Source organism: Dicentrarchus labrax, unplaced genomic scaffold, assembly GCF_905237075.1.
Source record: "Dicentrarchus labrax unplaced genomic scaffold, dlabrax2021, whole genome shotgun sequence".
Lineage (NCBI taxonomy): Eukaryota > Metazoa > Chordata > Actinopteri > Moronidae > Dicentrarchus > Dicentrarchus labrax.
The window spans coordinates 29,996,579-30,016,672 of NW_026136719.1; the positions used below are offsets into that span (position 1 = coordinate 29,996,579).

Genomic DNA, 20,094 nt, shown 5'->3' on the forward strand with positions numbered 1-20,094 from the left:
GTCTCTCTTTTTTGTGTCTCTCACCTGTTCTTCAGCCTGTCTTTCCCCCTCACCCTCTCTGTTCTCACAAACCTTACAGCAGATCTGTCACAAATGTATTGTCACTTTCGTCTTCGAGCGTAGTCATTGTGTGTGTGTGTGTGTGTGTGTGTGTGTGTGTGTAAATCCAAGCACACCTGTCACCACCGAAACAGTGGGCCCTTTATTACCCAAGCCCACACAATTCAACTGACAAATCCTACTCCAGACAAACACACGCACATGCATGCACACACTCACACACACACACACACACACACACGGACAGTTGAACAGAAGAGAGGAGCCAGGTGCTGAATGGACCCATTTCCTTCTCCACCCACTTTCTCTCCACATTTGTTTCCTGTTTTTTTCTCTCACTGAGATATAAGTTGAAATTGAAGTGTAAGGTTTTTAGTGGAAAATGTGCTTTAAATTGTTGGGTAAGCACGAACAATGACTTCAGATAACACTGTGGGTTTAAACATTAACCAGCTTTCACACTAGCATCCACAAGTGCGTCATGGATACTTTTGTGCAAAGCAGAATACAAATACAGCTCAAAGTCAAGTTGATTTCAACTTTATTTCTGGGACAAATTGCATTAGCAAGGAAGCACCGCATGAGAAGTCCTACTAAAGAAATATTTATCATTTCAGATCAAATGCAACCACAGAAGGCCTTTGCACATGCACATGTGCTTATCTTGCAAAAAGTTTCTTTTCTTCTTTCTACAGTGTTTGGTTCACTTCTAGAGGCCAATATCAGACATTTATTGTGGCGCCATTAGGAGCTTTATGGACAAGAGAAGAGCCATAAAGGTAACTGTAATGTTTACTGAAGGACTTTGTAACCAGAACAGATTCTGGTCAGACTAATTCAGAAAAAGCTGTGGAATAGAAGATCTACTTATAAAGGACACAACACGTTCTCAGTCTACGGTATCATGACTCCACCAAATACACACACAAAGAGAATTGTTGGTTATCAGCTATTATTGAAATAAAGAAGAAATAAATGAATGAATAACATATTGACTACAGGGGTGTTGCCAATTGAACTTCCTTATTAAAGGAAGCAATTTATGCTTTGCTTTACAGCTGCTTGCTTAAAACCCGTTTTATCGATTTCAGACTTCACTCAAGGGGCTTTATGTTTGCCCGACAATGCTTGTTGTTCTATTGCAGCTATCAAGACAGTCTCTTTTTCCTCTCCCAACTTGCAATGTTCAAAGCCTACTCAAGGCAAAACTGTGGTCTGTGGTCACATATGAAACCGATAGATGTGCCACCTGCCTGTAAAATATAACACAATCTTGCTTGCTCATCACTGTCACAGAAAAAATAAAATAAAGGAGAGTGGCTTTGGAAAGGCAACTGACTGATCACACTTTCCCTCATCTCATGCAGACTCTCCTCCGAGCTGCACTGCGCCCAGACCCAGACAGTCTACACCTCCGCTGCCTTACAGCTGTAAAGTTAGAAACAGGTAGGAGAACCGGAAAATGACCTTTCCTTCTAAATAAAAAACGCAAATACGATGGCTAAATAAAAGCAAAGGATCGTGCATTCAGGTGCAGTAAATGTGCAAGAAATGAGAACATCTGATGTATTTGTTTCTCGTAAAAAACTGGTAATTTTATAGCAATGGTTAACTGCAACATACGTATCATAGGTACAAATACGCCTGCGCACTCAGGGGGTTTGGACTGAGATAATTATAGGGGAAAACCAGGGTCCTTTGAGCAAGGTGGGCAGTTTTCTACATGATTCAAAATAGCCCGTTGGTTTATTATGAAAGTCATTACCGGAAGCTGCACTCCTTCATTGAAGCTGCCGCCGCTCTCTGTTTCGCTCACACTCCGCTCGCGCTGACAGTCTGCCCCCGGGTACAGGCTCTCTGGGACGGATTCAGTCAACGCTTCAACCCGGCGTCTGGTTCTTCGGACTTTCTATTTTTAAGATATCTTCAGCAGTCTGCACTGTGTTGAAGACGTCAGAACTCACCTGAAAAGCAGCAAGTGAACACGAATGAAGTGTTTTTTTTTCTCTCCCTCCGGTCAGCTTCAGTCGGTGTATGCTGAACGAGTTTGAGCGTCCATCTCAGTTTGTCACTTTTTTTGAATTTCTTGCTGGGTCCAGTTCTGTGGGTGAAAGTTTTAACCGGAGACTTTGAGCATCAAATAGTCCTGTAGTGTACCGGAGGAGAGCAGAAACCTCGACAACTGACAGGATAACTAGCCGAGGTAAGCCTGTGGAAGAATACTAACAATTATAAAACAAGCTAGGCTACAACATTATAATGCTAGACTGTAATATATTGTATTCATTAGCACCTCCATTAATGGCCTTTTGACCCATTTAGAATGTTCTTATGGTATCACTGTTAAATTGTATTTTTATTCAAGTTTTTCTTTTGAAAAAAATTAATATACTATATAATATATAATGAGGTGAATCAGGTGCTGGATTTGATTTAAATCAGCATGCAGCTACATACCGTTGTAAATTGATTATCTGTAATAAATGATAAAATAGCCTGGTTTGTATTCCTCTATTGCTCATGTTGGCAACACCCCTGTAGTCAATATCTTATTCATTCATTTATTTCTTCTTTATTTCAACAATAGCTGGTAACCAACAATTCTCTATGTGTGTGTATTTGGTGGAGTCATGAAGGCATCCTTACCATTATCTACAGTAACACTAACAGGGTTGCACCGAGGCTTGTGTATTTGTTTCTCTGCGCTTACCAGCCGACCTGTACCAAGAGACAGTGTTTTGGTTCATGCTGGAGTCAAAAGGCAGAGATCAGAGACAGGGAGTAGGAACTCTATTGCTCTGCCTTGCTCTTGTCACAGCGGTAGTATGCGGTTTCCTGGCTTTACCTCGTGAACAATCAAAAGACTTCACTCGTTAAAAAAAAAAAAAAAGTGTGAAAAGGCTTTGGCATTGCCCATATTTTGTTTAATCATTTGTAATCTAGCACATGCAGATCAGATGAGCACTTGATGTTTGAAACTGAAAGTGTACAAATGACAGAGTCTTTTTTTCTCTTGTCCCTTGAAATGCAAATATTGCAATAGATGTGTGACTCATGGCAGAAACGACTTCATTTTTTATAATGAGGAAAAGAAACCCCCCTGATGGCAAAATGAACCTTGTCACCCACACCCAAGGGCACACTGGGGGTGATTTGGGCCTTATTATGCTGGCTTTGTCTGTGCATGTGTCTGTGTGTGTGTGTTTATTGATTTATTCATAGCCCGGAGGAAATATTCAAGCATTCCACCTGCTCCTCCAATTTCCTCACGGAGGACGCCAAGATACAGAAAAAGGAACACGTACACACTCGTGCACACTGTATCACTATGGTGCTATCGCGAAGAATGCAAGGTCCTAACGCAAATGTAGCCTAGGGAACATTCCACATCAGCCACATTACATCTAGTCATCCACTTGAAACTTGAAAAGTTTCAGTGCCGAGGACTTTGCTGCTCATTCCTGCTTCGTCACTGCTCTGTGGGGGTTTGTTTTAGTGTTTGCTGCATCTGGTGAGAAGAGAAGTGTTATTATGAATACTTTCAATTACATGTTATGAGTCTCACTTTCAGAAGCTTATTTTAGCAGCTGCTCAGTATATGACTGTAACCTGTCGTTTTCACACACAAGTCCTGAACTGCTAATGGTACATGCTGTATATCAACATGTCAAACAGCAGCCATTGTGTGCCAGTTGCTTCTTGTATTTTGACTTGAGAAAACAACCACAAATCTTATCTTGTAGTCATGTTGGCAGGAGTGCAAAGTAGGACAGTGCAGTCTTCTCACAGTTGTGCCTTTTGCAAAAATGAATGAGAATGAGGTCAGTGTTTCACTTTACAAAACTGTCTTTTTGCTCAGTGTAGCTTTGTTGCGTTTTACTGTACCTAACATCATGAATTGGATTTTGTCCTCACTCTTGAAAGGAAACTCTTATAGAGGAAAATTAAGTCAATAACTCAAAACACAGACATTACAAACCTTTCACACTAAATGTACTCATTTTATAATTATAAAATATCATTTTTCAAAGTGGCCTTTAACCTCCATACCTGGCCTGTCATTTTGGGTGTTGTGCAGAGAGTGAGAGCTGTTTGTGTATGTGTGTGTACGTATTTTAAGGCTTAAACAGCCTCCAAACCAGCCAGTGATCTTTGACCCTTATTCAAGCCCGCTGTCACTTCGGCTCTAAGGCCTGACAACAAAGAGCAGCTTTTGTTCCTTGAATTACTCTTCCATGCGCATTCTTTGGTCCTCCACTCTGCTGCTTGTAGAGGAGTTGGGTGCATGCAAGCTGAAACTCTTGCAGTAAAAAACACAAGTACACACAGTGTGTACTGTAAATGTGGGGGCAAGATGATGTAAACTTTTCTTTCTGTCACACTTTGTAGTCAGCTGAATGTAAAATGTGCTGTGCAAAGCAACAACTTCTTCCATGACAAAAAATGAGACAAGTAGTGAGGGCAGTACTAACATGGCAGTGTTTCCTCTAGGATTTTTTTTAGCAGCGGTGGCAGGCCCGTCCGAGACCCCCCCCCCCCGTCACGCGTTTTACGTATGAAACGGAAGTGACACCTCTTGACACTACTTGTTGTTAAATTGCAATGTGATGTCGGCAGGATCATTTAAAAGGCAACCGTGACTACATTGTGCGTCTGCCCCATTTCTGATACCGTGGCGGCAGAAATTTAACAGCCGCGGGCCACCGCTCCAAAATCAACATAGAGGAAACACTGCATGAAAAGCGGCCACAGAATATGCAACATTCAAATGCTTTAAAATCTTTGTGAAGGGCAGGAAGTGGTATTTAGAAGGGGTTTTACTGTACTGAAAACAGGTCCTGTACATCACAGCATTTGAAATTAAGATCGGTGCAGCTGTAGCTTAAAAGCCAGGTCAACCTTTTGATTTGGGCTGCTCTCGACTAAATACTAAGCCAATAGTTGACGCGTTTATTAGTTCATAACACCATACAAGTCCTGTTGTTCAAAACACTTACAGTTTTTTCAGGCGGAAACCAATTGTCCTGGCAGTCCATCAAATAGTTAAGACATTTCAATAAAAAATCTAAAATAGTAACGTTGCGGTGGCACCGATGGACAGGTCAATCCACAAAGTCAATAGACCTCAATTATGAGACTTATAAACAGACATCGCTGTTAGAGACACTAAAGGTGTCAAGATAAAAATGTTGAACCTCCGTAAATGCTTAAATGGCTCAGACACTGCTGAGAAGAGTTATCTCTTATCTGCTGCCTGTGTCACACATTTTTTTGGCTGCCATTTCAATGTGCGTGAGGTCAAACAAGACTTGTGAAGATGATTAATATAGATGAGCTCAGCTGAGTGCGACGGTGTGAATCATACGCCTATATGATGCAGAGACGGGAAGACACATGGGAAATTTTACTGGGAAACACAAAGCGACAGAGATGCGGGTCAAACGGGTTACAGGAGGCTGTCTCGTTCACACATGCGTGGGTTGCGTTCACACATACATGCACATCAGGGTTCCTCCATATTATGTGTGGGAGTGACGAGTTTCATGATGACTGTGGGTTGGGTACTGAAAAATTAGATATGCTAAGACTATGGTATGTGAGCAGCGTTCCGGTCTGCACACATGCACACACACACACACGCACACATCCATTTGTACCAGTCTTTGGTCAGTGCCTTGTTCTCACACACACACACACACACACAAGTGCTAGGAAGTGAAAGAAAAGGGGAAATTCTTGTGCTGAATTGATGCCTGGGCGCCGTGCAGGGACAAAAGGCAGGGTGTGGGGGGTTGGAGAGAGAGAGAGAGTTAGTTTACATGTCATGCCAATTCAAGTTGTAACGCGTAAGAGAGGGAAAATATAGTGGCTTGGCCGTCATGAGTGGGATCTGGTCGAGGCTGACGTGAGTCACACATTAATGCTGTGGGTGAATTCACCACCAGTGTGATGCTGAATGACTGTTCTAGAAGATTGTTGTTAAGTTGTTTGTCGTCATTTCACCCTAAAATGTGACAGTGTACTGCTGGTTTGGTCTAAATAGATTTGGACATAGTTTTAAATATGTGATGCTATCACCAAAACTTGTTTAACATTATTTCTAAATACATTATGAAAATATCCTATTTTATATTTATTGTCTTTGTCATTAGATTTTCTGTTGGAGGACTTTAAGATTGAGACATCTCAATCAAAATTCAACATATCTAAACCTTAAATGAAATCACTATGTAGCTTATGTAGCTATAAGTGGCTTTTATTCTCCTAAATCCTAAAATATTAGTTTCTGCTCCTTTGCAGTGCTGGCATTGCCTTACAGGAGTGACAAGCTTACGTTACTGTAAGGAATTTGCATTTTCTGCAATTATCAAAAGTCAGCAAACAGCCTTAGTCTGATCATATTTATTGATCAACAGTGGCATTTGAGTGGTTGTCTCCATTTTGTTGTAGCGAAGAGAACAAAAGCCTAGTTTACTGAAAGAACAACAGGGTATGTAGCGGGTCAGACTACAAGGCTCGCCTGTTGTGCTTATACATTAGGAATATTGAATTCACACCGATGATTACAGATAGGTAATTAGGTCATTATGGGCTACTGTAAGCTATGTATGCTATGGTTCTACCACAGCAACTTTCTGCTTCTCCTAGCATAGTAGGCCACCACTGTACAGTCATTTAGTTTGCTAAACCACTACACTTCTCTACCCCTCTCTGTAAGAGGGTGTACAACATAATAGTTCCTTGTTCATAAAACCACTGTTAAGTCACACCTTAACACCTTTTCCCCAAAACTTTTATTGTATTGCCTTGTATTAACAAAAAACGGAAGTGTAAAACCACAAAGAAAGACGTCAAAGAAGTCATGCTGTGTGAAATATACAGAGGTTGCAGTTTCACACACTCTTCCTGCACTTTCTATATTGCCTTTTAAGGGATTCACATTACATTATTTTGTGTTTTATTTTATGTAATAGTATATTAACAGAGAGATAATATTATATTTTTTCTTCATGTAAGACTCCTCAGAATACATACTCATACCATGTCATATCTGAGTGCTCTTTGTCAGTCAAGGCCTTTATCATTACGCCCTCTATCTGCCTTTCTGAGAAAAGTAAGAGGATAAAAGTACTTCATTTCAAAGTTGGTTGGATAATACATTAATCATACATTTCCAGGTCTCTGGAGTGTACATTGGAACCTGTAAGTGTGTAGTTTATAATGAGGAAGTTAGGTTATTAGTCATCCATTTGGGTGAGCTGAACCATCAAACAAGAAAGAGATTGACTAGCTGGGGGGTTAAAGGGGACTAGATAAAACTCTTATTGTGAAAGCATGGCTTGAATGGGCCTAACAAATCAAATAAATCCTGAGCCAGGATTAATCTGATCTAAAAGGCAACATCAGAGCTAAAACAATCAGACCAATGCAAAACTATTGTGCATGTTTAAAATGTGCAACATTACATTAATTCATAATGCAGAAGATAGAGGCATTAATGATTTATGTGAACAGAGCAACACATTTTAAACATAGACTATGAAGACTGAAATATAAATCCAAAAAGTGGCTCATTAGTAAATGCTAAAAATAAGCTTTGGCAACCAGCGGGCACAGACTCTAGAGACACATAGATGAACTCAGTTCCACTGTTAGCTCAGTTTGTTGCAGTCCTCTAATCATGTCTTCTTGGTTTCAAGCCCAGTTTCAGTTATAATGTTACACATCATGTGAAAAATCAAAAAAAAACAAATGTCAAAAAGGGATATACATCACAAGTAATGTACTGCAAGAGAACGGGTGTAAATGCTGTTTGAATACCATCTTGTTGCCCCCTCTTGTATTTTCAATCACAAATTTAATTTAGTGAAGATATTTTGGTGAGATTGTTCTTCAGTTTCTTGCCCTCAGCACATAGCTTGCCTTGACTATAGCACTCTTCACAGCTAAGACAATAGTGCTGTTTTTTTTGCTGTATCAAAAGAAGATTGCTACTAGAAAAAGCCACCAGCTAAAGGTTAGCAAGCAAGATATCTCCCCAAGAGATTGATGTTAGCACTGCTGGCTTCTGTGTAAATGACTCTAAAGCAGCACATTCCATTGGTCCCTGAATTCATTTAATTACACAAAAAAGTGAATACCAGTGAATGATGAATGACATTTTTTTTGCTTAAACATCCTTCCCTATTTGTGTGTTTGTTTATCAGTGTGTCTCTGTGCGTTGCTCTGTGGTTGTCCAAGGCGTTGGTCCTTCTCGAGTATCAGGCGTGTGTTTCAGTGTACATAGTTATGAGTAGCCAGTTGACCACCCAGACTATGCATCTTGACATTTTCCTTTTGTCTGTTTTTTTTCTGTCTGTTGCTGCTTTTCTGCTTTGTCTGTGGTTCAACCAGTTCCTGTCTGTCTTGTGATGGTGAGGACAACCACGACTGCTCTGTTTCCCCTCCAAAATCTGCATCTGCATCTCTACACGAGTTCTCCCTGTCTGTCACACATACTGTTCAGTAACTCCACACAGTCACAGAAGCAGTGTGTATTTGTTGTATTTTAAATTGCGAGGTGTGAGCGTGTGCCAATGTGTCAGCGCTGTGACAAAGCTGGCAAGAGGGGTACTACGCAAGAATGATGTGAAACTTGAAAGCCGCTGTGATGAAAACTGTCTGGGATGAGTTGGCATCTTCTGTGGAAACAGAAAGAGAACTGTGTGTGTGTGTATATGTGTGCTTAATTGACACGTCTGTCGGTTAACACACATGATTATCATTATCAGTAAGTCAGTGGTTTTTTTTGAGATTTTGAAACTTTTTGCATTCTCTTCCGCTCTGAATACTGTAATGTCTGTTTCAAATTAATATTCAAACATTTAATGTCAGCTACAGTGTGTTTTTTAACACAATTTAACTTGCTATAGAGTGATGGAAAGACTGGATTTTTGATGTGTGTGTGTGTGTGTGTGTGTGTGTGTGTGTGTGTGTGTGTGTGTGTGTGTGTGTGTGTGTGTGCGCGCCAGTTAAAGGGAAAGACTGTTTTCATTGATAACAGCAGAGAAAGAACCCTGTGTGTATTTTTAGCCTGAACTCATTTGTATGCATTGATAAGAGAGAATAGATAACAAAGCAGGCGTCTGGGTTGGAATAGTATCATTAAAAAAATGTATTATGTCAAACCTGTGCCACCTCTAGATAGGACCTTTTTGTTTTATATAGGATGTGTTTTTGCACATAGGAAGAATGGGAGAGATATGCTTGTGTTTCATTAAAGTTTGCCTTTTATAGTCATAAAGCTGCAGCAAATGCAGACATTGCTTTTACAATTAATCCTCCACTTTATCAGACAAGGATTTAAGTGTTGTGATTTGAATTGCTGACTACCTGTTCTCCCTGCCTATGCAGAAAGAAACTATAGATGTGTTCCTCTTTTAAAACTGCATTTCCTTTGTTTCCCTATGGCAGCTGCTACCAATGGAGCCCCGACTGACAGATAATCTGAAGGTTGCGGTCATCCTGATCGTCCTCCTCTCTACATGTAAGATAAACACACTGGAAAAACATCTTTAGCTTAAAGTAGCCTCATATTCTTTCTCACAACTCAAGATATTCAGGAGACATTCAAAAGCAACATTTGATTGAGACTTCAAACATACACCACGTTTCCTCTGTGGGAGAGGAACACACTCATATATTTGTGACTTCTCTGTACATATAAGTACTTGAAATATGTAAAATGAATCTCATTGCCATACAGTAGTGTGTTACATTTAATATATCTGTGTATTATCTAAGTGTAGCACTGTGGCCATTAGGCTCCTAAAGTGTCTCTTAAAACAAGGAAAATACTTTACGAATTATTGTGATGCCAAATAGCATTGCGCACTTTAACACCTGTGAAACATTGTGACCACTGGATCTTCAGTATGTCCAAAAACGTGAATTCAACTTTAAAAGAATGTGTTTGTCCGAATCTGTGGACAGTCCACAAAAACTAAAAGTTATGTTTGTCAGGGTCTCTGTGCAACCTGACTGTTGATATGAATTGTGCATACCGGTAAATTATATTGAGTCATTATCAAATTTCTTCATCTACAAATCCATGTTTTCGTATTATCATACATCTCTTTGTCTTTTGAAAGGTTTCAGAAGGCTTTGAATTTTTTTCTGAATGTCATTTCACAAGTCCAAAATCCTAGTGACCATTATTTGAGCTCATACAAATGAAACAAGCAGATTATACTGTGTCAGAACTAGATTAAATCACTTTTATACGATAAACCTTTTTTGAATGTATGTATGTTGAATGTATGATTTGACATCATTTTGTAACACTTTGTGCCTACTTTTGTCTCCTTCAGGTTCAAGTGAAAATGACCTTGACATGAAGTTTTGCGGCACTTGGCGCCATGGCAAGGGCAACCTGAACCTCAGTGGCAACGTCTCCCCAGGCTGTGATGGCATCTCAATCTCAGCCAATAAAACCACTCTGTCCATCAATGGGAAGATCACAGCCCAGTGCAAGTGGTCTGATGTAATTTCCCTCAAGAAGTTTGGATTTGATTCAGCCGAGGAAAGTTTCTTCTGTCTGTACTGGGAGCCACTGCTGGACCAGTTAAGGCTGCAGGTAAATCAGAAAATGGAGGCAAGATGGGGATTTGTTGAGAAGTACGTTTCCATGCAGTGGGTCCTCACCCCTCACATCTAAAGTCATTTTTTAGCTATCATCTGGCTCAGTAACATGAAAGTACTGGAGAGGGTAGTGCTTTTTTTTCGCTATTTCAAAGCTGGCTCAGTGTGAAAGGATGACATTGACTCATCAGTCTATAAAGTACAAGGTGTGAAAACAACTGCAGTACCAGCTCTGAAAATGAAATGGTCATGTTTTATACTAAAATGTGTGTATGTGAAATGTGTAAGACTCATAATAGTACCAAGTGAAAGGCACAACTTGCAAGAACAAACAGAGTGTAATGTGTACTGTATATGCATCAGCATATGTGGTACAGTAGCTCAATTGCATTCCTCCTTGATGAGTTTAATGGAGGTTGTTTTGTTTTTGTTTTTGTTTTGTTGTACAGTTCAGAGAAAAGCACTTTACTCTGTGCTGGCCTGCCAGCCTGCAGGGCCGCTGCTGCACGGATCTGTCTCATGGCGCCAACACGGCCGAAGCACGTTATGGCATCATCAATGGAACGGTCAAAACTGATCAAGTCACCAGCAAAACACTTATGGCCTACACGTTTAATGGAACATACATCAACTGCTGTAAGGAAGAATGGATGGTTGTCTACAGCACATCTGTAAATGGAATACATTTAGCAAGATGAAAGTTTTATTATATGATTTAACCTAAATTATAAGATTTTGTGAATTATTTTTTGCTCAGTCAGTTTTTCCACCTTGATTGTTATGATGTCCTTCTGTGCAGTCAAATATATGCGTGGAAGGATGAGCTTTAAAATATAAAGTCAACTTCGAGGTCCAGTGTGTAACAATTAAGGGGATCTATTGGCAGAAATGAGTCCACTATGTTGAACCGTCATGTAGCCTATAATAAAGCAAATACTGGCTGTAGATAGGCTGTACACATTTTTTACAGATTTTGCACCACCATAGTTTCTCCTACACACTTGGAAGGGAGAGGCAAGATAGTTATAATCTCACTGTTAGATGCCACTAAATCCTACACACTGGTCCATTAATTCAACCCTCTCCCTCAACTTTAGAATACGATTTGTGTTTAAAAGTCACAGTTTAGAGTTTGTATGTATTATGATATATTAAGAGTGTCAAATTATTCTTTTTTCTGTTTTTTTGCAGCGGAATTATGTGATCAAGCAAGCCAGGGATCCAGCCATGTCAAGATGTAATTTCCTCTCTTTTATCAAATGTGACATCACATTTTTTGTTGAAGTAGCATGATGGTGTGTTTTTTGTCAACATCCTCCTCCTCATATGACTTTGTCTTAATTGCTAAGCCCACTGCTTTATGTAATCAAGTGGCTGAACATCGAGTACAGACAGGAAACTAAGCTTTATACTGTGTTAGGGCGGGGGTTACAAAAATAACCTTATTTATTTTAAAAGGCCATCTTAAACCAGAGTTTTTAACATAATATCATGGTGGTGTGTCTTAATGTGTGTGTCCAGGATCAAAGACGTTATGGAGAGGTCCTTGGTTGAAGCCATTGTTGAGCATCCCTGCGCTCGCAGCTCTGAGGTGGAGATGAAGAAGGATTTCAGAGGCTACAACCTGACATCGCCTGTAAGACACACAAAAGAGGTTTAGAGTTTCATTCTTGAACAGCAGTTGACAAAACAATCTCACCACAAGATTTATTTAGGAGCTCTTTTGGAGCTTTCAATCATAAAATCAAAATTTAAACTGCTGTTTCTTTGGTCGAGAACAAACCTTGAACTAAAGGACTTACACAGTATGGGTTGGGGTCATGTGTTCACCTACACTATAGTCTACACAGGCCACATCAGCAGCATTGTGACCACATTGGTTCCGTCTTACGTACATTTTGCTGCATACTCAGAAGTGAAGCACATTTCCTCTTTGACTCAAAGAAACTGAGCCTAAATACAGTTATTTAAGCTCTTATGCATGTTTAGAGCCATTGAGCAAAGGGTAGGCATGCATGAAACACAGCAGTTCATTTTCATAGGCAATCATTCATACCACTGATTATTTCTGAGTTAATGACCTGATAACTTAATGCCGTTCATATAACTAGTTTTGTCTAGAGAAACAGATTGCAATTGCCACTACAAAAACATTTCTTCTTTACTGGCAGCGACAGGTAGAACGTCTCTCAGTTCACATACAAAGCAATCAGTTCATTCAGAAAGGAATTCACATATTTATTTCATCAGTCTATTTTCCCCATAGCAGTGAACAGACTTGTCTCTACCCTGCAGTACAATGCAGCTCAACTGAGTAGGCTGCTTCACTCTTGTGTGCATCCATTCTTAATCAGGGGCTTACTTTATAGCAGGTTTTTAACCCAGCAAATGAGTAACTGTCTTAACGTTTTCATTCAAGTCGAGGGTGTTGGTGATTTAGTTGAGAAAATAGGTGAGAGGTTTGCCACATGAAAGTGAATGACAGCAGCATTTTACTGACAAGTAGAGGATAGATTTTGAAAGCTGACATTTCCCTTGCAAACTATCTTAAAATAGGGCCATTTGTACGAGTACCCAGCAATCCACAAGCAGATCTACCAATTATAGCTGTGTACAGCATTGGAATGTAGTGCACAGTCACAAGCTAAGCAGCAGGGTGGTACAAGTCAAGTCATTGATCTAACTCAAAATTTTAAAACATTGTATTAATGGCTAGGGGTTCCCCTGTTCATTTGTACTGATTTGAAAGTGAATTGTTCCAAACACTGGTGTGCCGTCTCTAACTGTGCAATGTCGTGGTCCTTTTCTCTGTATATATTCTGTTCTCCAGATCACTAAAGTTGTGTCTGCAGAGTCCCCTATCACTGTCCAGATCCCCGTCGCTCTAAAACAAGCCGCAAAACACACCAACAAAGTAGTCTGCACTTTCTTCAAAAACAACTCCCTGTTCCAGGTAAGGCTGTACCCCCGTTGCACCTCCCATCCCCACAACCCCCAGGCTATCCAGGCTTAAAGAGAGACATGTATTAAGACGTATATATACAAATAATATGGTTGGAACAATAATTGTATGATTTTCTACTAAAAAGTATATTTTCCACATGAAAATCCTTAAAAAGGCATCTACTCCTGCCTCATTCATAATAAAAAAAAAAAATCAAGATGTCTCCTCCTTCACTGTCCATTCTCAGTGTATGTGCACTGGTGGCTTCAAGTTTCTACTTCACACTTGTAGAAGTTGCTAATTGGACCAGACTGACTTCCAGTGAGCTCAGAGAAACTTTCCACTTTCAGCAGATGAATGTGGAAACATCCTTCAAACTCTGCACATACAGTCTTCTGCACCGTGAAGCTCAAACATCCAGCTATTCTATTTTTGAGGAGGAGAGTACACCATTTCCATTGAGTTCTCTGTTTTCTGTGTATAAAAGGCTGCATTATTTGAGAGGACAGGTAAAGATATTGTGTGTATGTGTGTGTCTTCCAGGAGGGAGACAAAGTGGGCAGGATTCTTGACGATGTCGTGGGAATCACTGTGGAGAATGAGGTCATCACTAATCTGCCTGAGCCAATTCGGATAGGCTTTCACCATGATGTCATACCTGTACGTCTGTGCCCTTTTGTCCGTATGAGTGTGATCAATGTTCACTTCATGTTGCCTCAATCTCTACTTTCAAAATGTTGTTCTTTTTAAGTAATTCAATTTTAAAAATGTGGTGAAAAAAAAGTCTCCCATCCAAAATTCAACAAGCATTTGATGCACTATAAATGAGAATTATCAAGCAAACTTCTCAAATGTGGCTTTGCTGCGGATGCTGTTCAAAAAGCCCCCTTTCAGTTCCATGACTTCTGATTCAAGCTGTCTACCTGTACACAGAGATCACATAAAAACACTTTTTTTTTTTTTTTTTTACTTCAGACCTTATGAAAACAGATGGTGCTGTCTATGTGCTTTTGCTTTTCTGTTGCTTCCTCTCTGCAATGCACATATGCCCAATAAACCCACTGTTTAGTGTCATAGTGTATCGGTATTACGAGTATCTGTATGTAACTCAAACCATCTGTGGTGATGTGGTGACACGCAGCAGATTTTGCATGTAGGACTTAAGTAATGAATGCAACTATTGTTGGTGGCTGCTCTGCCAATCACTACTTAATCAAAGGAGGCAGTGAGCTGACACTATGTTAAAGGTGCTGGAAGAAATATTTTCTTGTTAAAATAAGTGTTAAATAGCTCACATTCAGTTCATTGGCTCCTTGCTGCAGTGAACAGAGAATACATTTTCTGGTATCTGGTTCCCACTTTATTCAGTCAGAAGAGAGAACTCCACAAAGGCACTCCTCAAGGGCAGGCAGCTGAAGTGTGGTGACTTGGGGAGGAGGTAGGGGGAATGCTAACTCCAAGTATGGACAGGAAGTTAGCCAAAATGCTGATTTCACTCAAAGCACTTCTAGTATGAATAGAAATGTTCAGCATGATTATGGGAAATGATTACTGCTCACATTTCTCCCTCTTTATTTCAGAAAACACATTCAAGGAAATGTGTTTCATGGGACACCAGGACAGGTTGGAACCCTTTATTACCATTATAAACAATATTCATTCAATATTCTGTATTCCCACTGTTTATTTGTGACTGTGACAGTAAAGTATGTTTAAATCTGTGGTTTTTTTGTGCAGATCCGATGCAGGTCAAGTGGTTAGTAAACGGATGTGAGACACGTCAGCGAGGAGCGAATCACACAGAGTGCCTCTGCAACCACCTGACGTACTTCTCTGTGCTTGTGGTGAGACATGCAGCAGATACTACACAATTATTTTTGAAACAGTAACAGGGCTCCAGAGTGAGAGTGCGAATAATAATTTTTCTAGGTCGCACTGTTGCACCTGGCGCTGCCCGGGTGAAAACAGAAATTTATTTTGCAAACGCATCATCTCTCTGTGTTCTCCTGTGACCGAACTCACACACTCATGGTAGGATCATATCGTGTTCTAAACCAATAAGAGACAGAGCTCGGGCGGGTGTTTGCCTCTGATTGGCTGTGGTCCTGTTCACCGCGCTAAATTGTGCGTTTAAAAATTGCCGAGCCCCGGTCCTTCGGCAACAGCATCAGACTCGGAACCAGAGGAGGAGACAACCTAGTCTGGGATAGAGCCCGGCTCCGAGACCCAAATTAAAAAGGTCAAAATATATTTCTTCAGACAGGACTGGCTGAAACAATTTCCCTGGCTGAGGTACAACAAAGGACGTAACGCAATGCACTGCGTGTACTGTCAGCAGTGCGGTCAGAATATGGATGGAAATAGTGCATTCGTGAGCGGGTCAACAACATTTCGTATCGAACTTTTAGTTTGAAATGTTCAATTTCAGCTCAGTGAAGCACTTTAAACACTATATTTTTCTTTTTATATATAATTGTGCTTCAAATAAAGACAAGCATTTCTCTACACCCTATTCTTGTTTAAAAATCATTCACATTATATGAAAGTTATGGAGAGTGATAAAAAGGTGACCTTATGGCATTAAAGGCGACGCAATGAAAAATTTGAGTGCACCTACATTTTGTGCTGGTGCACCTAAAAAAAAAATAGGTGCACCAGTGCAACCAATGCAAAAAGTTAGTCTGGAGCCCTGAATAAGCATTTTAAAAACCAACATCTATACATGATTTTACACAGACACTGTCATACATATTGCTCATTGCTCTGTGTCCGGTGACAGCAACTGGAGCCTCGCCCAGTGTGCCACCTCCTGGCACTGACCACCATTACATCTCTGGGCTGTGCTGTGTCTGTGATCAGCTGTGTTGCTCTTATCGTTTTTCTCTGCAGGAAGAGGTAATACTACTTTTTGAGAGCTTATTTAATTCTCAAAATATATAAAGAATTTTGATCAAGTAAATAACCCACTGATACTCATTTCACTCTCCCTATAGCAGGCGATCTAAGGAGCAGTCCATACCCATCCACTTGGGCTTAACTGTCTCTCTTGCCTTCCTCAACCTGCTCTTCTTCTTTACTGGGGTCCTGGCCAACGTGGGAGGGGAGAGGGTGTGCGCCTGGGTGGGGGCAGGCCTCCACTACACCCTGCTTAGCTCCTTCACCTGGATGGGCATAGAGATTTTCCACACCTTCTGGTTGGTCTACGTGGTTTTCAACCCCTCGCCAAAGCCCTATGTGTGGAACCTAGTCGGTTTTGGTGAGTGTGTGAAGTAACATTTACAAAAGGAAACTTACTTCATAGAACATAAAGGTAAAGATAATATTAACGTTTGACCTTTGACATGTGTTTTACAGCTCTCCCTGCTGTGCCCATTGTCATCCTGGCTGCAGTGGGTGACATTTATGGAGTGAGAGAGGTGCTGCCATGTGATGACCTATCCAGTCCTTATCTGATGTAAGCAACATTATTTGGACAAAGATATTTGCAATGGAGAAACATTTGCAGTGATGCCTGGATAATGTACAAATACAAGCACAGTAATTCACACACCACATGTTTTGACAGTAGTCTTCAGCAGAGGAAGACTACTGTCAACTAGGAAGTGTAATTTCACTTTCAGAACACTTGAGTGTATTTGTTGTTTTCAGGTGCGGGATGAAAGGTAACTACAGTGCCTTGCTGGCCCACTACTTCACCAACATCACAATGTTGGCCATCCTGGTGTCCTCGGGCTTTGTGATGCTCTTCCTGGTCTATAGGGAGATACGCAACAGGGAAGAATGGAGGCAGAACCAGGTGGCTTTTCTCAGCATCTGGGGCCTCAGCTGCCTCTTTGGGACAACTTGGGGTCTGACCTTCCTGAATTTTGGACCTCTCTCTGACTTGGTTAACTTCCTCTCCTGCATCCTCAACTCTTTTCAAGGTCTGTACCTGCAGCATACAGTTAAACAGTGTTATAGACTTCAGTCTGTCTAGATTGCATTTGGGATTTATATTATGTTGACATACTCAGTTTTACATTGGCTTCTGTCAGCTTGTGTGGACTATTTTGTATTTTTTGCTCATTAGTAAGAGACCACAGAGCTATTACAATAGGACGATAGGACAGACTTCAATTTCAGGCATTACACGGTGTAACTGGACCGTATGGCACGGCTGCCATTGCTGTAGTTTTACTGCATTATTACCGCCTTCACAGAAGGTTTAACTATATACAGACAGTCTTTGGACAGGCCTGTTTTCATTGTTGCCCAGAGATTGGTGACTGTGTATTTGGAGCCAGTGGTCCATTGTATCAGTGTGGGAATGAGACAATGGCCATGGTTACTCAAGGCCTTCTGTTACTTGTGCCTATCAGAAGGAAAGCTGTTTCCTCTCACATGCTGCATGCTTGTTTTTGATTCAGGTCCAGAAACTACTTATTAACCCCATTTTTGCTGCACACTGGTAGTTCAGCCGGATAATATTCTATACCAACTGGCTAACAGTGACCGTTTAATGATACAACTGTTCTTTAATAGGTGGTGGATGTTGTATTAACCAGCACAAAAACCTGAAACTAAATATGGAAAGAAAAAGACATTTGGGGAAACCGACATATTTGTTTTGTTGCTGGGAATCATACAGCATATGAAGATCCATACTACTCTCATGGCTACTTGCTAAATATGAAGCTGCGGCAGGGAGCCAGCTAGTTTAGCTCAGCTAGTCTAAACATGGGGAAACATATAGCCTTGCTCTGTCCAAAGCAGGGCTCCAACTTAACTTATTTCACCTCGATCCCAAACCATCCCAAAATACAATTTAAATAAAAATTAAAAATTAAAAAACGTAAGTAAAGACTTTCCATCTGAATTATAAAAAATGGCTGATTTCTACGTTAAAATGTATTGCACTTTTAACTGTAATTGTACCTTGGTTCTGCTCTGTTCCCCCAGGCTTCTTCCTGATGTTGCGGTTCTACATGCTGGACTGGATGCGGAAAAAGGCTGGTGGCTCTGCTCTAGGCAGCACCAGCACCGGATCTACCAGACAACACATGCTACAGGACAAGAGTTAGATGGAAATCTTATAGAAGTCAGTGAAAAAATAGAGAAGAATGTGGCATCACTGTCTATTAGCACCAGCTTATCAAGTTAAATGGCCTTGATCAGTCATTAATGTGGGTGTAAATTGTGTAGAGCCACAGATGGTACTCACAAGTGTAAAGCATATGGCTGGAGAGTAGAAATATAATTAACAGCTTGCTGGAAGTATTTTAATCAACCCCATCCTTTTAAAACAGGTTTAAAAAGATATTTGATTACTTGATTTTTCTTCTCTGGGACAGTGGAGAAGAGATGACACCATCACTCAGGAACTCATAATATAGGCCTGGAGCCTATATTTACAGAATACCTAGACTGGGTCTATTTATAGAAGGGAAAGAATCTCTTTGAGAGTTTAAATTGTAAGCTGGGAATGAAGTTAAGCTTTATTTCCAGATGGAAACATAGGGAAGTTATATGACTGCAGGTTACTTTGCTGTGATTTCCATTCTATTGTCTGTAAAGAAAAACTATATAATGTAATATACTATATATATTATTATTGAAGTTCTCCTTGAACCTCGGATAAGCTTTTTATTTTAAATTTTGTACTGTGTAAGTATTTGTTTTATAGCTAATTTTAAGACTTTTAAAGTAGCACTTTAGGTTTTCAATAAAAAAAAGTACTTATAGAACCTCAATGAGTTGCTGTTGTATTGCTCTGATATGCATAATAGAAGATATTTCATATACAGTATGAATGCATTGTAAAATAATAGCTGAATGTTTTATAATAGACTCCAGGATGATTCCATATCTTTTCCAGACTGTATTCACACCTTTAGTTAAAAATAATGAACATAATAATGATCAGGTCTTCACCTTCAAAATGGACCAAAATGTATTAGTTAGTTAAATTAAACTTAATTTGAACATTCATTTCATCCTCAGCTGAACACATGAGCTTTTAGATACTGTGATATTTGCACTTTTTATGTCACTCAAATGATGTATATATGTGTGTTTGTATATATTTAAGTTTTTGTGGCTTTATATAAAGTATTAATAAACGAAAGGCTGTGTGTTTGTCTAAGTGTGAATGTGCACCAGTGCAACGTAAGCACATTGGAGGCTTGCTGTTTTCCTGCTCAGTTGTCCCTCCTTCTTATCTTTACCCGTGTGTTTCCTCCCTGGAGGTTTTAGATTTGTTGTTCTCCTCACAAGCAGGCTGCTTGTTTGCCTTTGAAATTCTCAATGTCTCTGCTAGTATTGGTGCCTACGGTATTTTTTTCTGCCCTCCCAAGATCATGATACTCAGGGCTGTCCTTGGAAGAAGCCAACATAACAGTCACCAGAAAAGAAGACTTTTATCTTCACTGCCAGCCAACACAGACACGACGGGTCAAAGTGTGATAAAGAAGGCCCCAAACTGTCGAGAAAAG

The 20,094-nt window shown here is 40.2% G+C and overlaps 1 protein-coding gene across 3 annotated transcripts; it reads left to right on the forward strand.

Moving 5' to 3' along the window:
- Positions 1 to 1,487: 1,487 nt before the first annotated feature.
- On the forward strand, positions 1,488 to 19,727 carry LOC127352041 (adhesion G-protein coupled receptor G5). 3 transcript variants are annotated; one of them, XM_051380123.1, is made up of 15 exons: positions 1,488 to 1,506; positions 9,514 to 9,586; positions 10,410 to 10,675; positions 11,130 to 11,316; positions 11,872 to 11,917; positions 12,202 to 12,316; positions 13,511 to 13,633; positions 14,168 to 14,284; positions 15,205 to 15,247; positions 15,362 to 15,468; positions 16,404 to 16,519; positions 16,618 to 16,880; positions 16,979 to 17,078; positions 17,273 to 17,547; positions 18,563 to 19,727. In XM_051380123.1, the coding sequence occupies exons 2-15, from the start codon at positions 9,523 to 9,525 to the stop codon at positions 18,682 to 18,684; spliced, it is 1,944 nt and encodes a 647-aa protein (XP_051236083.1). In that variant the 5' UTR covers positions 1,488 to 1,506; positions 9,514 to 9,522; the 3' UTR covers positions 18,685 to 19,727. The 3 variants fall into 3 exon arrangements, with proteins under 3 accessions (XP_051236083.1, XP_051236084.1, XP_051236082.1); XM_051380124.1 differs by lacking the exon at positions 1,488 to 1,506 and adding an exon at positions 1,791 to 2,263 and having other exon boundaries at positions 16,621 to 16,880; XM_051380122.1 differs by lacking the exon at positions 1,488 to 1,506 and adding an exon at positions 1,793 to 2,263.
- The last annotated feature ends 367 nt before the right edge of the window (positions 19,728 to 20,094 follow it).